The sequence below is a fragment of the Eublepharis macularius genome, chromosome 9, assembly GCF_028583425.1.
Source record: "Eublepharis macularius isolate TG4126 chromosome 9, MPM_Emac_v1.0, whole genome shotgun sequence".
Lineage (NCBI taxonomy): Eukaryota > Metazoa > Chordata > Lepidosauria > Squamata > Eublepharidae > Eublepharis > Eublepharis macularius.
The window spans coordinates 29,377,769-29,399,582 of record NC_072798.1 but is presented as its reverse complement, the minus strand read 5'-3'; the positions used below and the strand labels follow the sequence as shown (position 1 = coordinate 29,399,582).

Below are 21,814 nucleotides of genomic sequence, written 5' to 3'. Positions count from 1 at the left end.
AGCAGATTGTCCTGACATGTGTTATGTCCTGATTCTGCAGGACATAACACATGCACATAACAACTGGGCAGTGGCTTAAAAAAAATCACAGAATGTGCACGGGGGGGGGGGGGAATGAGGAAAAGATGGACAAAAACCGTTTCTGCTTCCCATGACTCCCTTGCAGGGGGGAACACTGGAGAACATGGGAAGCAGAATAGATTCTGAAACGCTGTAAAGTGATGATGCGGAAAACACCACAGTAAAAAAAGTTACAACTGAACTCAAGATGATAGTTGTCATTACACTATATTGTCCATGGTCTAACAGTATGAAAAGGATGTTCTTTTATAAAGTTAGTATACAGTAACACTCTAAAAAGGATACTGGGAATGGCAGCTATGAAGGACATTATTGAAAGGGCCAGTCTTATGTAACATATGCATGGAGTGCTCCACTCAGGACGTGACTTGTAAGATATAATAGTCTGAAAGACAATGTATACAACGCCACAGACAAAAGCCACAAGGGCTCCTCCATCATGGACAGCAGGTACAGCTAGCTCCTGAAAAGACAAGTAGAAAATAGTTATTTACTACTGCAATTGCACTAACTGCACTAAAATGAAACTGGAGCTGCTGCAAACACAGGGTAAATAGTCAAGAGAAGACAAGTCTTGTTGTAGAGATTATAAATTTAACAAGCATATTGAGGGAGTAGGGTTCCGAAGATATCCCATATCTGAAGGAATGATTCTCTCCCTGAGTTCCTTCAACTAGGACTGCTGCCTTTTGGAATCAGTAAATTAGAGGAGAGGGTAAGCTTTAAAGATACATCTTTGGTTGTGGGATAATCCCTGTATCAAAAAATGAACATGGATAGCACAGGCTCTGTAGCCTCCAAAGGCAGTACAGTTACCATCCTTGAGCATGAGGATGCATGAGGACAAGCAAGTACTGAAGGTTTAGTGTGTACAGACTACAGAGCCATATGTGCAGAACATGACCAAATAAGCACACAATCAACTAAGCCCTGCTTAGGATCAGTGACAGTGACAATACTAATCAGAAATACTCAACAGGGCATTTGGTGGGAATTCTAGAAACTAAAACTTAGGTTTATGGTAGTTGGTCAGAAATTTGAAGTGAACACAATATCCGAAGTACAAAACTGGTCTCAACAAGTAATCAGAAAATTTCACTGGAAAGAAAGGGCAAATGATTTCCTGTTTCTCATATTTGTTTTGGCTATTATCCACATGCAGGGTTTAAGACTTCCAGTGCATATAAGAACCATTTCTCTATTCTCAGGGTTCTTTTAGGGCCATGACTATACAAGAAACCAAAATCAAGTTTTATTGCAGTTCTTGCTCCTTACATTCCAGGAATCTTAAAAGCTCTCTAGCAGAATTTTCAGTATTTCCAGAGAACTATCATTATAAAGGATTCTTTGGGGAACCCCTAGTAAAGAAATAGGTTTTAATATATACTATGAATTATATTCCTTTCCCTCAAATAATAATTTGAACTTGTGAACTTGGCCAGCACAGGCTGCTTTTTGCATGTCGCTGTATCCTTAGTTAATCTTTGTTTTATTTACAGGAAATACAGTTATGTTTATTTCATGGTTTATTATCAAGTTTATACAACAGTTCCTACTTTGCTTTTGAAGATAGCCCAGGGCAAAAGGACGGGGGGAATATAGCCCAACATAAAGCACATCTTTGCAGCTTATTTATCATCCCTGTTCTGTCTAAATGTCAACCAAATCCAACTTTGATTTTTTCATGACCTCTTACAAATGGTTCCTATCACTCTAATAAAGAAACTTTCTGTAGTCTTGCTATCCAAACAGAACATACAGTTATAGCAGGTCATGCATGTAAGTTATTTGAACAAGAAATTATTGATGTTCTATCTGAAAGAGAAAAATTTTGCTCAGGTCCCAGCCCCCAGAGCATGACATCAATTACTATGTATTTTGGTGCAATATTAAGCCATTGGAACACTTTTGACTGGGCAAGTAAATCTCTTGGGGGAGAAGCAACTACGGGAATCTCAAACTGGTAAAGTGCATGGCCATGTAAGTTAAAATTCCATTTGTAGAGATGAACGAAAGCTAGTAATTATAATATAATTCCACAGAGTTCAATCAGTCATTTAAATATACTGTCTGGCTACTCTGGGCAAATTATTTCAATAACAGTTTCCCCCCTCTTAAAGAACAAAGTTTTGAATGGATTTCTTAAGATTGTTTCTGCAACACACAATCACTCATTAACCCAGGAACAGAGTACAGACTGCCAAGTAATTGATTTGGAGGCACTGCTGTCTCTCATTCCAGTGCTCATACTACCTTAGAACAGATCTCTCCAGGTAGAAGGGACTGAAAAGCAATCAGGAAGTTTAGATACAGTATGCATTTGTTTCCCCTAAAACATCCACATAACTTCAGCACAAAGCTACATAGAAGAGCAATGACATTTGGTTCTCCATCACACCCTTTATGTAAACTGAAAAAACCTGTTGCTTCCATAATAGCCATTGATTTGTGCTTCAGTTTCTGACTTCAGAATCAGGTGTGATTTCAATTCTTCTAATTTTCTGGTTGACCTTGGGCAACCTTCTTAGCCTTAGTTAATTATTGCATCTATACAATGAATAGCCTCATATTCACTCCTTGCCTATTTAAACTTTTAAACTCTTACACAGGTGCACATGCCAGTAAACATTTAAGACTGAACTCCACTCAGCGTGGATTTTAAAGACAAATAAAAAAAACTGTCGTGGAATAAACTGGCTTTTCCCGATGTAACACTTCCAGAAATATAGGTCCTAAGACCAACGGGAAAACAATTTTTTATCAATCATACATTACATATACATAATCATTATTTTAATATAGCATATTACAATATTGCAGCCAATTTTTATCTTCGTTTTACAAGTTACAGCATATAATTTATATTACATATATCATTCAAGAATCCTCCCCAGGAGGATCAAGGGGTGCAGCGGCAAATTAATGACTTGTACTATATCAAAGTCCTTTCAGTAGCTGGTTAAACAAGTTCATGGTTTGTTCCAAGATGAAAAGTGGAACCTTCAATGGTTCCCGGAACTAAGGCCGGCAATTTCCAACTAGTTCTTCGTCCCCACGGACTTCCTCAGGAGCAACCATTTACAACTACATAAAAATGAATAAATATTACATAAATTCATTTTAGCTCATTTATATATTCTCTAATAGTACATTGATTGATTATTTTATATATTACACATTACCAATAGTCTTGCTAAAACATCTACATGTGCTCACCCATCCAAAGTCATTTAACAGGCACACCGTCAGTTCACCCAAAGACGTGGAAAACTCCTACGTGATGCAGTTCCTAGCGTTCACATTTTTGTACAAAAAAAGATTTACAATACAGGGAGGTACCAATAACATCCATGATCTCATCACAAATCGGTGACACCTGCAAGTTACAACCTCAATTTCTCAGTATATCCTGAAATAACTTACAACCTGTAATGACAAAATGCCTATACGGGTTACTAAAGACAATGTGGGTTCCATTCTACAAAGGCACTACACTCAAACCAGAAAGCTTTTCAGTGGTAATTCATTATTAAGTCCCCGTGGTGACAAGGTTTTTAGCATATGAATCCACCTCGCCTCCTTTCTCAATAGAGTTAGTTGCGAGTCAGATTCTTTGGTGGTAGTAAAGAGTCCTGCTACTTTTATCTCCTCTGCCTTATGTTTCTCATCTAAAAAATGTTGTGTTAAAGGGGCTTCCTTCACCCCATTACGTATTCTGGATACGTGTTCCAGAATACGCACTCTCAGAGGTCGGGTTGTGCTGCCCACATATAATTTTGGGCAAGGGCATATTATTAAGTACACCACTCCCACAGTTTGACATGTTATGAATTGTTTCAAATTAATTACAATCCTTTTACTTGGTAAAAGGACATAGTAAACGATTTTTGTTCCTGGCTTAATAGCCAGGACACTAACATCCAGTTCACATGGAAATATGATAGAAACTCAATAGATTATCTAGATGTAGTTGTGTATAGGAATCATTGCAATAAGTTAAATATACGACCCTTTAGTAAACCCACAGATTGTCATCCTTACCTGGAATATCATTCCTTCCATCCGCCCCACCTAATTAGAAACATTCCCTACAGCCAGATGCTGAGGATCAAGAGGAATTCCACTTCCTTGGAGGAGTTTCATAAAGGTTGTGCAGGGATGGCAGAACGTTTCAGCCAGAGGGGATATCCACTTAGAATTATTAATGAAGCTGTACAAAGATCTAGTGATACTCCTAGGGACTCACTTTTTTGTAGGAAAAGTGAGGATTTAACAGACCGGCTCACATGGGCAATGGATTATACTCTACTATCAAGGCAAATCAGGAGAATAATTAATAAACATTGGCCCATCATTAATGACATCCCAGGATGTGAAATGACACCAAACATTGGATACAGACGTACAAAAAACATTAAGGATATGTTGGTCCACTCTGGGTTACAGGAGATTGAAAGTGAGGATTATTCGTTGGGTAGGCTACCACCCCCTCGGGGAACTTTTAACTGCGCTCATTGTGCAGCTTGTAAATTCATGCTGCAGGGGGAGACAGTGGATTTACCAAGTAAAAGGATTGTAATTAATTTGAAACAATTCATAACATGTCAAACTGTGGGAGTGGTGTACTTAATAATATGCCCTTGCCCAAAATTATATGTGGGCAGCACAACCCGACCTCTGAGAGTGCGTATTCTGGAACACGTATCCAGAATACGTAATGGGGTGAAGGAAGCCCCTTTAACACATTTTTTAGATGAGAAACATAAGGCAGAGGAGATAAAAGTAGCAGGACTCTTTACTACCACCAAAGAATCTGACTCGCAACTAACTCTATTGAGAAAGGAGGCGAGGTGGATTCATATGCTAAAAACCTTGTCACCACGGGGACTTAATAATGAATTACCACTGAAAAGCTTTCTGGTTTGAGTGTAGTGCCTTTGTAGAATGGAACCCACATTGTCTTTAGTAACCCGTATAGGCATTTTGTCATTACAGGTTGTAAGTTATTTCAGGATATACTGAGAAATTGAGGTTGTAACTTGCAGGTGTCACCGATTTGTGATGAGATCATGGATGTTATTGGTACCTCCCTGTATTGTAAATCTTTTTTTGTACAAAAATGTGAACGCTAGGAACTGCATCACGTAGGAGTTTTCCACGTCATTGGGTGAACTGACGGTGTGCCTGTTAAATGACTTTGGATGGGTGAGCACATGTAGATGTTTTAGCAAGACTATTGGTAATGTGTAATATATAAAATAATCAATCAATGTACTATTAGAGAATATATAAATGAGCTAAAATGAATTTATGTAATATTTATTCATTTTTATGTAGTTGTAAATGGTTGCTCCTGAGGAAGTCCGTGGGGATGAAGAACTAGTTGGAAATTGCCGGCCTTAGTTCCGGGAACCATTGAAGGTTCCACTTTTCATCTTGGAACAAACCATGAACTTGTTTAACCAGCTACTGAAAGGACTTTGATATAGTACAAGTCATTAATTTGCCGCTGCACCCCTTGATCCTCCTGGGGAGGATTCTTGAATGATATATGTAATATAAAGTATATGCTGTAACTTGTAAAACGAAGATAAAAATTGGCTGCAATATTGTAATATGCTATATTAAAATAATGATTATGTATATGTAATGTATGATTGATAAAAAATTGTTTTCCCGTTGGTCTTAGGACCTATATTTCTGGAAATAAAAAAAACTGGCAGATTATGAAGGAAGTTAAGGATTCTCCTGCTTATTTCATATAGCTATGCATTAATTACTAAAGAAAATGTTATTCTAGTAATATGTTCTTCAATGGTGCCTAAATGTTTTACTAAAACAAACAACAAATTGAATTTATTCTTTGTTCAGGTACCAGCTGCCATTCTAACCCAAGAACCAGAAGTAAAACAAGTCTGTTACAGTGTACTGTTTCTAAGGGCCAGAGTAGATGTAACTAAGATCACAGACCTCCATTTATCTGTAAAAAAGCAAATGGCAAGATTAATCCTTCAGTATCCACGTGTTACTTTAAAGGAAAAAAGGGTTTTAAAAGGTCCAGTCTTTTTTCCTTTAAAACACTAATAGCAGTGAAGAAGGGCTGATTTTAATTAGTGAAATATGTGAGATGAATAATAATAATATTCGATTTATATACTGCCCTTCAGGACAACTTAATGCCCACTCAGAGTGTCTTACAAAGTATGTTATTATTATCCCCATAACAAAACACCCTGTAAGGTGGGTGGGGCTGAGAAAGCTCCTAGAAGCTGTGACTGACCCAAGGTCACCCAGCTGGCTACAAGTGGAGGAGTGGAGAATCAAACCAGGTTCTCCAGATTAGCGTCCCTTAATCACTAACCACTTAACCACTACACCAAACTGGCTCTCAGGATTCCCCCTCTCTTCACATAGCCTGGATCCAAAACTGGGGCACACACATTTGCACTTTGCTTTTTACAGGTGACACATGACCTTCATCATGCCTCTTTGGCTCAAAGATATTTGCTGTATCCAGTGTTGCCTGATCATCCTCTGTTTTAAGTCACCCTTTCAAAACAATTCTTTGGGTTTCCAGTTAGTCATCTCAATGTCTATTCAGTCGTGTTCCTGAGTGGGCAAAACCATGTTTTGAAACTGTTGGTGGCAATATATGGCTGCCTCTTCCAGACAGGGTCGCTCTTCTTTTTAAATAACATGTTTGCAGTTTGGGAGTACAGACAGTGACTATGCCCCCAAATTCTTTCTTACCAACTAAAGGTAGTACTTCTAATGGTGCTGGAAGATAAGGATATTGCCTCTGTTCATGCTTTCCCCCATTTTGAACTACTATTATGTGCTTTATATGGGGTTGCTTGTGGAATACAGCTTAGAAATTTCTGTCTCAAACCGAACATAAGAAGATCACAATCTGCAGGTCTTGAGATAACTACACTGGTGACCATGAATGCTTCTGGGCATAATGCAAAGCACTGGTACTCTGGTACAGCCTTGGTCTGGCAAGCTTCTTCCATTTATTAAATTTTACCCCATGCTTCCCCCAAGCAATCCAGGACAGTGAATGTGTTCCTCTCCTCCTCACTGTATTCTCAAAACAACCTTACAAAGGGGTTTTCTGTATCTGCAACTTAAGCCTGCTTTTCTTAACAGTCAATCAGAACACATTGGAATCAAACTGACCATGGGGGTTCCACATGTCTTTCCTCCCTCTGCATTTTCCCAGTTGTTACATCAGTTTGTCATACAGATGTGTTTTTAAAAATCTGGATTTTGACCAAGGCTGCTTTAATTATCTGTGGTGTCAGAGCACCAACCCCCCTTTCTTCTCTTGCACTAGAAGAGGGACCTGGCATACTGTCCACGTGGAAAAATGCCCTCTACTCAAAGGTTCACCCCTAAATTTGGACATCTGAAAGAAGAGTCAATTGCTCCCATCTAGTCAATTGCTTTCAAGTGGATGGTACTTAATGTTAATTTTAAAAAAATATTTAAAACATTTATAAGCTACCGTTCCACTGAAATAGGGTCCTCAAGGAGGCAAACAACATATATTGAAACATTAAAACCATTAAAATAATATTTAAAATTAGTTTCAATTTATTTGTTGTAATTGCCAATCAGCACATAACAAACAACTCAGGAATGCATAAAAGGAGCAAATACATACTGAGAGGAATTAATAGCCTATTTGATACACACACACACATACACACAATAAAAAACATATGGTTGTTGGGGGTTTTCCGGGCTGTATGCCAAGACCACGGCAATACAGCCCGGAAAACCCCCAACAACCATCGTTCTCCGGCCGTGAAAGCCTTCGACAATACAATAAAAAACATACTTAGGCATATAAACAAACACACGCATCCAGGGAGGAGACCAATAAGAGTTTACTGGGGGGAGGGGACAGTAACAAAACAAAAATGTCTTCACCCCCTGGCAGAAGACAATGACAGATGGAAACTGGCAAATCTCCCTGGAGTTCCAAAGTTTTGGCACCATGAACAAGAAAGCCTACTCTTGGGTTGCCACCTATCTGAAGCAAGGCCCTTGAACATAGACACTTTATTCAATTGCATCCAAAGTCTCAGCCATCTTAGGCTGGAAGGCAGCAACAGATCATGCTCAAGGATTCAGAGGCCACAAGGGTAGGGGTATGGCAGGAAGGGATGGATCAGCGCAAGCGGCGAGCCTCTCGCTCTGATTCCAGCAGCGTCAGCACATCTCCTTCCCAGACGGGGCCTTTCACATTGCGGATGATGGAGCGACTAGTGTCATCCATGAATTCCACTTGGACCTGCATGCACTGGCCTTGGGAGCTGTTAAGGCTGAGCACTTTGGTCACTCGGGCCAGCTTGATGGGCTGCATGCGGCTGGTGTCCATGGTGGAAAGAAGGCAACTGAAGGGCAGCAAGGCCCTTGAAGATGCCAGGTAGGTTCATATGGGAGAAGGTGGTCCTTAAGGTATGATGTTCTCAAGCTGTGTAAGGCTTTAAAGATTGATACCAGCACCTTGAATTGGGCCTGGAAGCAAGGTGGGAGTCAATGTAGATAGAACAAGACGGGAGTGATATGATCCCTAGAACCCACTCGAGTCAACAATCTGGCTGCAACATTCTGTACCAACTGTAGCTTCTAGACAGTCTTCAAGAGTAGCCCCACAAAGAGTGCATTGCAGTAATGTAATCTAAATGTTACCAGGGCATGCACTACAATGGCAAGATCTTTTACACCCAGGAACGGCTGCATCTGAATCACAAGCTGAAGCTGCTGAAAGGCACCCCTGGCCACTGCTTCCACCTGCTTATCCAACAGGAAGCCCATGAACCTGCTCCTTCAGGGGGAGTGCAACCTCATACAGAACAGGAATATCTCCATTTCTGGTGCAAAACTTTCCTCCACCAGTAGCACTTCTGTTTAGCCACATAAATGCCTCCAGCAGATCGAGAACAATAAAGAGGGTCCAGTGGGGCCGCTCTGCAACTGTCCCCACCAGAATTGAAAGTGGTAACAAATACCCCCCAAACCACATAAACAATCAAATCCCCACAAAAAATAGGGGATATTAAAGAATAGGATATTAAGAAAGACAGTACATTTTTTAAAAAAAATCAAAGACTTGCCTATGCAATTCATTCTTTCTGTGGGGCAGAAGAGTGGGGGAATTGGGCCAGGCACAAAGGCAAAGAGTGGCCAGAAAGAACAATGAGAACTCCTGCACCCTCTAAAAGTCCAAGGAAGTAAATCGCCATGGTAAAGAAAAGGGTTTTTTTCAGGACAGAGAAAGAAAAAGGTACCAATTGCTGCAAGCAGACAGGATCAGCTATGATCACTCCTGCGCCTTCTTAGAGCGATATAGATATATTGCAATCAGATAAGTATTTTTTTAAAAAAACCTGAAAATCTGCTAACACATGGGGTGAAAATTCATCATTACCAAGGTAGGGAAAAGAGACCATAAGGCAGAGTTGTACCACAGTCATGATCCAGTCAGCAGAAAGTGCACTGGAAGTTGGAGGAACCAACAAAAGCACAGGAACGTTTTACAAACAACCTATCACAACTCAAGTTTGATTGCTAGAAAAAAATTGAGGTAAAAGTAGTCACAAAAGAATCAGAAAAAAATGGGGAAAATGTGAGTCGAAAACTAAAGGCTCCAGAGAATGTGTGGAAGCCAGGTGATAAAAAAGCAGTAGGGGGTGAGAATGGATGCAATAATGCTATGCAGAAAACTCTGAGAAGTAATGACTGGTCAAAGTCACCCACTGAGTTTCATGGCTGAGCAGGGAGATTCTGATATTTTAACCCAGTGTTTCCCAAGCTGTGGGTACTGACCCAAAAGTGGGTCACAAAGCATGTGAAAGTTGGTCCCAGCCTTTTGGAGTTTAAATGATTTGTGCTTATCAGGGTTTTTTTTAAGTGGGTCACCATACCAAGTAAATTTGGGCTTGTTAGTCACCACACCAAAAAGGTTGGGATCCACTGTTCTAACCCCTACAGAATACTGGATCTTGTTCTGTTTTCAGAGGAAGACATGTTGAGGCTTCCACTTCTTTCTCAGATTTGTGAGCAGTCCATCCAGCCTCCGCTGTTTTTATAACTGCTTATGCTACAAATCATAAAACAATTGAAGCTGATGCGCCATAATTCGCATTAGGAAACAAGCCGCACTAGCAAACTACCCAGCTATCAGAACATTGTCTGCTCCCACCCAGGAGAGTGAGTCATGAATGGAATGTGAGTGAATGCAGAGTGACTGGGCGTGATTGGCTCCTCTCCCCTCCACAATGTGGAATGTGCTTTCGTTGACAATAAAGGTACTTGTGAGTCATCCCTGGTACATTCCAAGCTCCCTTTCTCCTACTGAGTAAATCTTATCCTGCAACTGAGGGCCATCAATCAGCTCTGATAAGCTTAAAACTTCATTCTGGGAACGCTTAATCAAATCTCTAAATTCATCAGCTAAGCTCTGAGAACATTTAATTAACTGCTGTTTCTTTGTAAGGCACCAGAAGAAATCAACCCAATTCTTTTGCTACACCCCAGTAGACCCCATAGAAATTGGTGGAGGATCCCACTTGTCGCCCCTCTTGCATAGCCTTCTCCTTGCTGCTAATTCCCCTCTACTCGCAAGGAGACTAATTCCGGTAACAGTTTCAGTACATGATGACTGTGTCCAAGGCTGTTCGTAGTAAAAAGATTGCCTCTGGATCATCCTACTTTAGGAAGCTTTTGTGGCCATTTCCTTCCTGTCATTTACAGAATGGTAAAGATTGCTCTGTGTAGATTCTTGGCTGCAGATTTGGATTTAATTATTTTTAAGGACCAGTCTTAGACTACTTTGGGAATGTACATGTATTTGCATATTTTGAAATTTACATGTACTTGAGTATTATGGTTGTATTAATGCTATTAATTATTTATAGCTACTTTGAGAGTTATACCAGAAACCAGATGTAATTTTAATGAGTAAAGATAATCTAAGCATGTATTTGTACTTACCTGAAAACTTGCAACAACGCCCATTCCAACACAACCCACCACACCAATAATTAATGTAATGATATTGAAATAAGGTGCAATGAAATTTGTCACTTCATTTTGCTTCTTTATAATTAAATATCTTGTATACATTGTAGCTGCACCTAAAAAAGGTAAAACAAAAATTATTTATTAACTGAACCAAGAACATCTATATTATCTAGCACAGAGTGTGATTTGGCTCTGATCATATATGGAAGAAAAACACTTGTTCCATGCTCATCAGATAATAATGCACAGAGTTAGAAGGGGTCTTACAGACCACCTAATCCAACCTCCTGCCCGATGCAGAACAGCCTAAAGCATCCCTCTCAAGTATTTATCCAGTTGCTTGTTGAAGACTGCCAATGAGGGGGAACCCACCACTTCACTAGGCAGCCGATTCCACTGTTGAATTACTCTAAACATGAAGTTTTTCTAATATCCAACCAGCACCTTCCCTCCTGTAGTTCAAACCCATTATTGCGAGTGCCATCCTCTGTTGCCAGCAGGAATAGCTCCCTTCCCTCTAAGTGACAGTCTTTTAAATACTTAAAGAGAGCAATCATGTTTCCCCTCAACTTCCTCCTCTCCAAACTGAATATTCCCAAGCTCCTCAGTCTTTCCTTGTAGGGCTCGGTGTCCAGGCTCCTGATCATCCTAGTTGCTCTGCTCTGCCCTTGTTCACATTCTTTTTGAAGTGAGGCCTCCAGAACTACACACAATATTTCAAGTGAGGCCTTACCAACACAGTATATGGTGGAACAATGACATCCCATGATTTGGGATGATATTTGATCCATGATTTGAATATTATGACTTTGTGGCAAATTTGAACATGATGCAACTTATGACAAATTTGAATATGATGCAATTTAACAAGGAAAAGTGCTGGGTTCTTCACCTAGGTAACAAAAATGCAAAGTATGTATACTGGGTGGGGGGATACACTTCTGCGTAGTAGTGTGTATGAACAAGATCTTGGGATATGGGTGGATGGGAAGCTAAATATAAACAGTCTTTACAAGTGTCAAAGTGATCTTCTGTAGCACAGTGGTTAAGCGGTTCGGCTGCGAATCAGCACTCTACTGGTTCGAATCCCACTACTGTCATGAGCTCAGTAGGTGGCCCTGGGTAAACCACTCCTATCAGCCCCAGCTCCTCAGCTGTATTGTGGGGATAATAATAACACTACTTTGTTCACCACTCTGGGTGGGACCTTAATATTTCTAGAAGAGCGGTATATAAGTGCAGTTGTTGTTATCATCATCATCACTTCTTAACAGAAAACATATTTCCCCACGCAGTGTTTCCAGTGCCTGCATGGAATCTATAAAAGTACTACTGATGTTCAAAATTTATTTTAAGAACATTGCATTTGGGCTAGGTTCTGGTGACTGCTCCTTAGTGTCTGAAAATACGTACCCAGAAATGCAGAAACATTAATCATAAACCCAAAGATACCACTTTCTGGAGGTTTTGCTCCTGTGTCACTATAATAAATGAAAATGAAACACTGTTATATTCAAGGAATACATTTACATTTATTATAATTGATTATGATAACTGAATGTATTGTATCTTAAACCATTTTATTAAATATGCAAAGTCCATGCTCATTTTTAAAAACGCTGTTTTGCTATTCCGCTCAAAGAAATCCTAGTAATCCAGAGAAAGCTGTAAATTCCTTTGAAATCATAGAGACAGGTTGCTTAGCAATCCGATCCTAAAAATAAATCCCACTGATTTCAATTAGATTTACTTCCAAGTATGTTTGGATTGCAGCCTGAGACTTGAATAGAATTTGCAACCCAATTCTAAACATGTCTACCTGGAAATGTCCCATTTTCTTCAAAGGAATGTATTTCAAAGTATGTATGCATAGTATCACAGCTTCAGGCATGCTTAAATTTCCTTGGATTGCCTTTGGAATTTTGAGATGTATTTGTTCTTATTAATAATTTAGTTCTATTATATTTATTTGAATTTATGAAGACTAGAGACAGGTGCACCTGTTTCAAAAACTTTCACTGAAGTTTATAATCTTCATAACCGCCAAGTATTTTATATATACTTTCACACAAAACAACTTTGTAAGGTAGGTTTGATCAAAAGGCAGGGACTTGCCCAAGGTTAGGTTCATGACTGAATGAGAATTTGAAATATGACAAAAACAAATAAGCGCAAGAAAATAATGTACTGAAAAACAAGATTTCTCTACACATTTCAAACATCTCCTCTGGGAAAACTGATCATCCATTATACAAAAATGTTGCAGAAAAAACTGTTCTCTAACTAGCTGGCAAATTTGTCTAGGAACCTGAAACTGCTTCCCCCATTCAGCCCACTGCCAGCATATTAGGTATGTATTGGACTGATAGACTACAATCCTATCACCAGGGCTATGCAAGAAAATGTGAACTCTGTTTGTGCCAGCCAATGCCTAGGTTCCCTATCTTTTATTATTATACCAATTTCATTTAGATGCCTTTTAGAAACATAAGCTTTTAATATGCATTTCTTAAAACTTCCATTGAAACAGCTTCATGGACAGTAGAAAGCTCACGTCCCAAGTGAGCCACTTGTAACAAATCTGAAGTACTTCTGCAATTACAGACTGGCCTGTACTACCTAAATATTATTTTGAGGTATGATCACTTCAAAGCCTTTGAAGAGCACTGGGTAAGATGAGAATGGAATCTGTACATTTGACCAATGCATATTTTGAACTTCTTGGGACACTTTAACATTTTAAGAGCAATTCAAATAATTTAAAATTGCAATGAATGTCCTTTTTTAAATTTAAAACCGTTAAAACTTGGTTGTATGTGGGAACTACAGAAGAACGTGTATCAAAAAGTATTTTCAAATATATAATACAGATCTACAACATGGTTACTTTCTAAATTAGTTGCTATTGTTCAAAAAGGAAAGGGTATACTTGATTTTGTAGGCTTTTACTTCTACTTACTCAAGTTTTTAAACAGCCACTTGCCTGGTAAACCTCTGATGAGTAAGAAGTCTGGGACCAAGCAGGGAAGCTTTGCAAACTTGATTTCCCCCCTTCCTTTAAGTCCCAAATGACTAACACTGGTAGAGTTACCAATTCCACCCTGGTAGTGGCTCGAGATCTCCTGGAATTACAACTGATCTGCAGGCCATAGAGATCAGTTCCCCTAGAGAAAATGGCTGCTCTGGAGGGTGGACACTATGGTATTATATCTTGCTGAGGTCCCTCCCCACACCAAACCCCACCTTCTTCAGGCTCCACCCCCAAATCTCCAGTAATTTCCAACCTAGAGCCGGCAATGCTAAACACAAGTATGTTAGGCAGTCTAGTTACTTTTTTGTGAACTAAATTACCCCTGTCTCACAGTCAACTTTGCAATAGTAACTTTGCTTAGGATTGCATGGCTAGTCTTATTTTCAGTGCAAATCTGTATGAAAATTATGGGTATCTAGCCAAAATTAGACTTAGTGCTTTCAATTAAAGAAAGTTAAACATATGCTTAGTTCTCCCATTAAAATAAATGGAACTGAGCGGCACTTATCTATGTTTATATTTTAGCACATGATAGGGCACTCTACCTACCTCTGCTAACATCAGTGGGAGAGACCAAATGTTTATTATTAACACAAACATTTTTTTACAGCAAATTGAAATTATATGATCTCTAACCAGGGAAAGTCTAGATCACTACAGAGATGGGATTCCAATTTAGATGACAATGTGCCAGACAGATACAGAATAAGAATTTCTGGTGGAACAAAGTAAAAATATTCTGTGAGCAAGAGAGCCCATAGGTGGGGAATCACAGCCAAAGTGAAGTATCTGAAAACACGTAAAAATGAGTGAGTTAAGCAACAGGCAAGAAATTCAGAACAATAAACCCTGTTCCTCTTGTTACAACACAGTAATCCCAAATAAATACGCTGGCTTTGATCCTATGTAGATTGAGATGCAAGTCCTTAACTTTAAATTAAAAGGCATTAAAAGGTATAAATTCCAATAAACCAGAAAACAAGAGACACTGGAAATACAGGTGGAAATACAAGGCCCCAAAGGTAACTTAACATTAGTGACTTACTATTGCCCACCTCACCAAATGAGTGATCTTGAAATGGAAAAACAAATAAGAAAGGTAACTAGAGGTAGTAAAGAGTTACCTCAAGTGCCCTCACATTTACAGTGTGTTCAGATCACGACAAAAAGACAGAATTTCTCGATACCATAAATGATTGTACCTTGGAACAGCTGGTCATGGAGCCAAGTAAAAGAAAGGTGACCCTGGACTTGGTCCTGACTTAATGCTTGGGACTTGATATGAGATGCAAGTGTTGTTTGACTGATTAGGGTAAGTGATCACAGCACTATAAACTCCATCATTTTACATGAATGGAAGGCAGCCGCAAAAGACAACACAGTGACATTTGATTTTAGAAGAAACTTCTCATAAAACTGTATTTATTTATGTTATTTATAGTCTGCCGTTCTCACTGAGGCAGAAATTGAAAGGGAATGTATAGAGAGTACAAGCCCTTCAAGATTCTGATAAATTATTTAAATCCAAGATAATGGGAAATGATAGAATGTAAACTGTAGATTAAGAAAGAGGAGGCCGGTGTGCTTAATGAGCTATAAGTGAGTGACCTTGGGCCAGTCACATACTCTCAATCTAACCTACCTCACAGGGTTGTTATGAGGATAAAATGGAGAATGATGTAAGCCAGCTTGGATCCTTGTTGGAGAGAAAGGTAGAATAGAAAAAACAGACAGACAGACATACGGATTTCTTTAAAAAGTGGAACTGTTGCCCAAATGAAATGAACAGGAGGGAACATGGTTTCTGGTAAAACAAATATAATTTGACAAAAGGCATGCAAAACAAACAGTAAATCATAAGTAGGAAAACAGCCAGGGTGGGACTGGGGCACCGGGAAACAGGACTGAAAGGATTGCTAAAGGAAGACAGGGAGATTGCAGAACAACGGAAGATTCTTTGTTAGTTTTCAGTACGGAAAATGAGGGGCAGTTACACACACCAGAACCACTGTTTTCACTAAAGGTGTATAAGAACTGAGTCAAATACTGGTGATGAGAAAGGAAGTGCTAGGGAAAACAAATTAAAAACTAAGAAGTCACTGGATCTTTACTTTGAGTTAGATGAACAGGTGGAGTTCCATGCTGAGAACTCACTTACCAGATGTGAACAGACCAGATTCAGATCTGGACTGTGGTATACAAAAATAAAGGACTTCAAGGTTCCCTCCTGCATCCTTTTACCTACCTGCAATGGCCACTATTTGCCTCACTGAGAAATTACATGTAGTCATCCTGAAAGTTTCCCCAACAGGGTCACAGGAGCTGTTTCAGGAAAATGGCACAGAGAAGAGGATGGGGGACACTGAAGCCCCTTGTCTTCATGTGTCACAGTCCTAATCTGAATCAGGCAGCCCCTCACATGCCCAGAAATTAAATTTCCAGCTGGGAATTCCTTGAACACTTTTGTAGGAAGTCTGGGGGGGGGACAAATGGGCTTTGTAATATATGAATTGGGCCTTAGAAGTCATAGGGCAAGAAGATGGGCCCTTTCATGTAATACAAACTGGTTAAACCAAAGGAAGGAAAGAGGGAGTAAATTTCTAGTTCTCAAAATGGAATGGAGAAATGATGTTCTATTGGGATCCGTATTAGGACTTCCCCAAAGAGGACCGAGCTCAGTCTCTTCATCTGAGCAAATACCAGGGTTGTTCTTTGTTTCATTCTCTAGAAAGCAACTACCCATACTCATTTTTACAGGCAAAAGCACCAAGTAAAAGGGAAGAATGGGCCTGACGGCTTTAACTACCTACACTGCAAAGTCAGAGTATTACTTTTCCTTAAAGAGTAGTCCTAAATGCCTCTTCCTTCCTCATTTTGATTCTTCTCTCATATATGAATATAAACATTAAAGGAAACTCAAGTTATTATCTGAGAGAACACTAACTTTGTTACTTCTCTACCTGTCCCACTTTGTACATCTGTCACATCTGTGGAGGTGGGATAATTACTGACTGAAGGTAGTGCCTCTTTGCTAGTTTGTAGTATTTCCCTTACCACTAAAACGGGGAACACGCCCTCAAAAGACTGGTTACCATGAGTTTTTTCCCCTTGACTATGGGATCTATGTTTTTAATAACAGGGAAATGTTTAAGAGGTATACTTTTTTTTAATGAAGGTGCAATAAATGGGGAAAAGTTTCATTTCTTGAATGAACTACATTAAAGAACTAATCATCCTGTATCTGTTAATTAACAGTACAAAAGCACTTTCAGCAAAAAAAAAGTAAAGGTAAAGGAAGTCCCCTGTGCAAGCACCGAGTCATTACTGACCCATGGGGAGACATCGCATCACAACATTTTCTTGGTAGACTTTTTACGGGGTGGTTTGCCATTGCCTTCCCCAGTCAGCAAAAGGGAAGGGGAAATGTCATCAGGTGCTGTCCCCCCCCCCACCATACTCCGGTGAAAGGAGAGCTCTAGCTGGTAAAGCTCTCTTTTCTGTGCAAAGCATCAATTCTAATCGTATGAGCTTATTTGGAATAATGACTCAAGAAATTTACTAAGACTCACTTCCTACCTAATAGCACATGCCTTCAGTTGCAATTCTAAGCATAAGAATCCCGTATAAACATACACATTTTGCATCTGGGGTATATTTCTACCCTGAGCCAAATTCCTAAAGTATCTCAGTGTAGAAAAATTGCCACAAACAACAGTTTTGTTTGTGGTGGCAAAAGTCAGTTTTTCACTGTACTAAAACACTGACCTTGAATGACTCACAACAGCATGATTCCTTTACAAATTTTTTTTAACGGAAACAAAAACGATGTTTTCAACCTAAGATATTTGAAAACTAATACAAACTTTCACGAATAGTAAATGAAAAGTATAAAAGAATCAAAATTAATGTTTCTGCCCTGACCTAGACAGCCCAGGCTACCTGAATCCCATCAGCTCTCAGAAGCTAAACAGGGTCAGCCCTGTTAGGAATTGGAAGTGAGACCACTAATGAAGTCCAGAGTCAATACATAGAGGCAGGCAATGGCAAAACCACCTCTGAACAGCTCTTGTCTTGAAAACCCTATGGGATTGCCCTGATGGCTGTGATTTGTCAGCCCGCGCGCGCGCGCGCGCACACACACACACGTTCTCTCTCTCTCTCTCTCTCTCTCTCTCTCTTCTCCAGGCTATCAAAAAAGGTCATCAGGTTGTCACAGAGGACTGTAGTCCTCCAAAGAACTTAAAAATGGTTCCTGGATCAGTGTTTTCTTACTCAACTCATAGGGTATTTTTACCCAAATATGTAAAATGGGCGTGCAGTAAAAAAAAAAAAACTGAAGGGCCAAATGCATAGATTTCAGACTTGTTTTGTCCCCTGGGAATTTTTTTACATGATTTCAATAATCAGAATACACTCCTCCCCCTAGCCTTGCACAAAGTTGTTAGCTGTAGGAAGGAAAATACACACCTTGTATGCATTTTTTGTAACAGGTCAGGAGGGTCAATCTGAACAGCAAAAACAAGCAAGTATAGAAGGATATCCCCGACCACTTGTCCAATCCAATATGGTTCTGCACAACAATCAGTTGCTCTTTAAAATGCTGAGATCCATTCAGATGAGAAGAATCTATCAGCAAAAAACATTTTGGGTTCTACTTAGGCGTGACCCCTGCTGAAATCACTGGGGTTTTCTTCAGAGCAGAGAATAAGATCAGCATTTTGGGGTTACTTTTCAGTGATGTCAGTGGAATACAACCTGCAAACTAAACTCACCATCTTAAGCATACTTACTGGCTAGGCTACTGAAACCTACTAAAATAAATAGAGGCTTGCTTCTAATTCCACACATATCTACTGCCCATGAGCATACGATTACAGCTTCTCTGTCCTAACCTGCTCATACTGACAGTTTTAGGCAGGTATGAAGTAGAACAGGAGGATCTGAGTCCAGTAGCACCTTAGAGACCCACAAGATTTTCAGGGTATAAGCTTTCAAGTCAAAGCTCCCTTCTTCAGCTCTGGTATCTGACAAAGGGAACTTTGACTCTATAAAGCTTACACCTAAGGTGCCACTGGATTCAAATCCTGCTGTTCTACACATGCAGCAAATTGAAGTATTCTGGAGGACAATATCGCTTAAGACTGCAGATGAAGGCTACCTTTTTTGAATACACCCTCTAAAAAACGCCATGGTGCAAGATAAATAGGAAGGAATGGGTCCAGCCCAGTTCTTTCCTTGGTGAGCTAGTTTTCTAGTTTCTAGTTTTCTAGCAGTGCAGTCCTAAGCAGAGTTACATCCTCGTACGCCAAATGACTTCAGTGGTGGTGGTGGAGAGTGCCATCAAATCATAGCTGACTTATAGCGACCCCTACCCCCTGCTGGGGTTTTCACGGCAAGAGACATTCAAAGCTGATTCTCCACTGCCTGCCTCTGCAACCCCGGTATTCGTCGGAAGTCTCCCATCCAATTAGTAACCAAGGCCGACCTTGCTTGGCTTCCAAGATCGAGCTTGCCTGGACTTAAGAAAGGGGCAATTTAGCTTAGGACTTCAGTGTGCGGCTGTTTCCACACACATTGAATAATGCACTTTCAATACACTTTAGAAATCCTTTGGAAGTGGATTTTTTGTTTCACACTCGAAAATCCAGTTCCAAATGATCACTAAAGAGCATTGAAAGTGCGTTATCCAACGTGTGTGGAAGCACCCTACATCGCAATGACTAAAAATAAAGTACGATTCACCACCTGCGCTCCTCAGGCCCAACAACCCATCCCGCTGCCGGCGCAGAGCAGGCCGCAGATCCTCCTCCCGTCGCCCTCCCCCCCCCCAGGCCTTGGGTGGCCTCTCCCTCACCTGATATAGGGGAACAGCGGCTCCACATGGCCGCACAGCACGGCGATCACGTAGGAGATGATGAAGGCGGCCGAAGACCAGCAGACCAAGAGCGTCGGGACGAAGGCCACTCCCTGCGTGAAGGACCAGGGCATCCTCCCACATCGCCCGCGGGTCCCGTTGGGGATCAGCGGCTGCCGCTCGCCGGCGCTGGGCATGGAGGCGGAGGGGCTGCGCGGCCGCAGGAGGACCGGGGTCAGCCGCCCGGCGAGTGAAGTCACAAAGCGCTTGAAGTCACAAAACTGCCCCTGAGGGGGCTCAGCGGGAGGCGCGTTTCGTCTCACGAAGGCACCAAGAACCCCGCGGGCGAACGCCGACGAACTCGCCTGGCCTCCTTCCCTCACAGGGTCGCGCGTCGTTTCCCGCTTCTTTCTCCTCGCTCCTCTCACCTGCGAAAAGGGTTTTCTTTTCCCTCCCACGCGTCCCAGCTGCCTTTCCGCCTTCCCCCACGCGCGAGTCTCGCCCCTCGCCACCGCAGGCGCGTCCCTTTTCACCACGCCGGGGGACGGTGACCGCGCTGGGCACGCGCCTCCCCCGCTCCCGTCCCCCCCTCAGGCCCGCACACAACTTTCTCCTGCGAAGCGGGAGCGTTTCCCTCTAAGAAATCTGGCGCTCGTGTCTCTTCGCTGAGAGATAAGGGCCGGGCTTTCCTCCCATTCAGCCGCTTCTCACGCTGTGCAAAAAGCCTTCCGGTTACCACGAGCTTCCTCGGGGAGTTTCTTCAAAGGCCGCACCGCATTTGTAAGATGATGTGAGGAAAGGACCCCCCCCCCCACCTCCGTGCCGCGATGTGAATATGTTGCGCAATTCTGTAAAATCCAGTTGTTCACTTCCCTCTCAAATCCACCGCGTTTTAGGAAAACATTCCGCCTCAGCTCCCTGTCCTTTCACTTTCATTTCGATATCTTGCGACCTGGCTCTTCCTCTTTTAGCTTCTTGTTTTTACGGGGTGTGTATGTGTCCGTGTTCAATCTTAACCTCAACAGGCTTGCAAATCCCCACTGCTTATTTAATGAGTATGTGTGATTTCCGAGCAGTGGCCCAGGTGGGGGACAAGGTCGATGTGGTTTTAATAAAAATCAGTGACTGGCCTAGACTGTAGAAGTAAGTTGAATGTTTCATAGAAAGTTGTTCCTAGACCACGGCCGCCTTGTATAGCTGTTAGTTGGACTGGGATCTAGGAGCCCCGGAGTCGAATCCTCACTCTCATTGAAGATCACTGGTGACCTTGGATTTCTAACTCTGTCTCAGTCTAATCTATCTCACAGGTAGTTGTGAATATAAAAATGGATAGGACTGCCAACTCCAGCTTGGGAAATACCCAGATGGTTTAGGGTTGCGAACCTTTAGGTGGTGGCTGGAGATCCTCCCAGAATTACAACTGATCTCCAGGCTATATAAATCATTTCCCCTGAAGAAAACAGCGGGCTCTATGGCATTATACCTGTTGAGGTCCCTCCCTTTCCCAAACCCTGCTGCCTCCAGGCTTCATCCCCAAAACCTCCAGACATTTTCCAACCTGGAGCTGGCAACCTTATACTTGGGGAGATCAGCAGAAATGGAACATCAGCTCCTTTATGTCACATCCTGTGATGTCATGGCCTGGTCAAAGTTCAGCTTCTCAGTTTCATTTTTGTGTGAGGTCATTTCTTCCCATCAATATTTGGATTAATTTTCCATCTCCTATCTCTTCCCCTCACCACCCTTTTCTTCCACCTTAGATCACTTTTTTCTGCATGTGTTCTGTATGACATACTGACCCTTTGATCTTAAAT

At 41.1% G+C, this 21,814-nt stretch overlaps 2 protein-coding genes across 3 annotated transcripts in view; both read right to left on the bottom strand.

Annotated features, from left to right (window-relative positions):
- Positions 1-20,824, bottom strand: part of DRAM1 (DNA damage regulated autophagy modulator 1) — a 28,978-nt gene extending 8,154 nt beyond the window's left edge. For both annotated transcript variants that reach the window (XM_054989417.1, XM_054989418.1), the window contains exons 1-4: positions 20,001-20,824; positions 12,529-12,596; positions 11,086-11,228; positions 367-544 (exon numbers count right to left, since the gene is read on the bottom strand). In XM_054989417.1, coding sequence (XP_054845392.1) covers positions 367-544; positions 11,086-11,228; positions 12,529-12,596; positions 20,001-20,197 — 586 coding nt within the window. In that variant the 5' untranslated portion in view covers positions 20,198-20,824. The remainder of the gene's footprint in view (positions 1-366; positions 545-11,085; positions 11,229-12,528; positions 12,597-20,000) is intronic.
- On the bottom strand, positions 8,258-8,467 carry LOC129336293 (40S ribosomal protein S28-like). Its single transcript, XM_054989419.1, has one exon. It carries the CDS (start codon positions 8,465-8,467, stop codon positions 8,258-8,260), a length of 210 nt encoding a protein of 69 aa, XP_054845394.1.
- Positions 20,825-21,814: the final 990 nt, after the last annotated feature.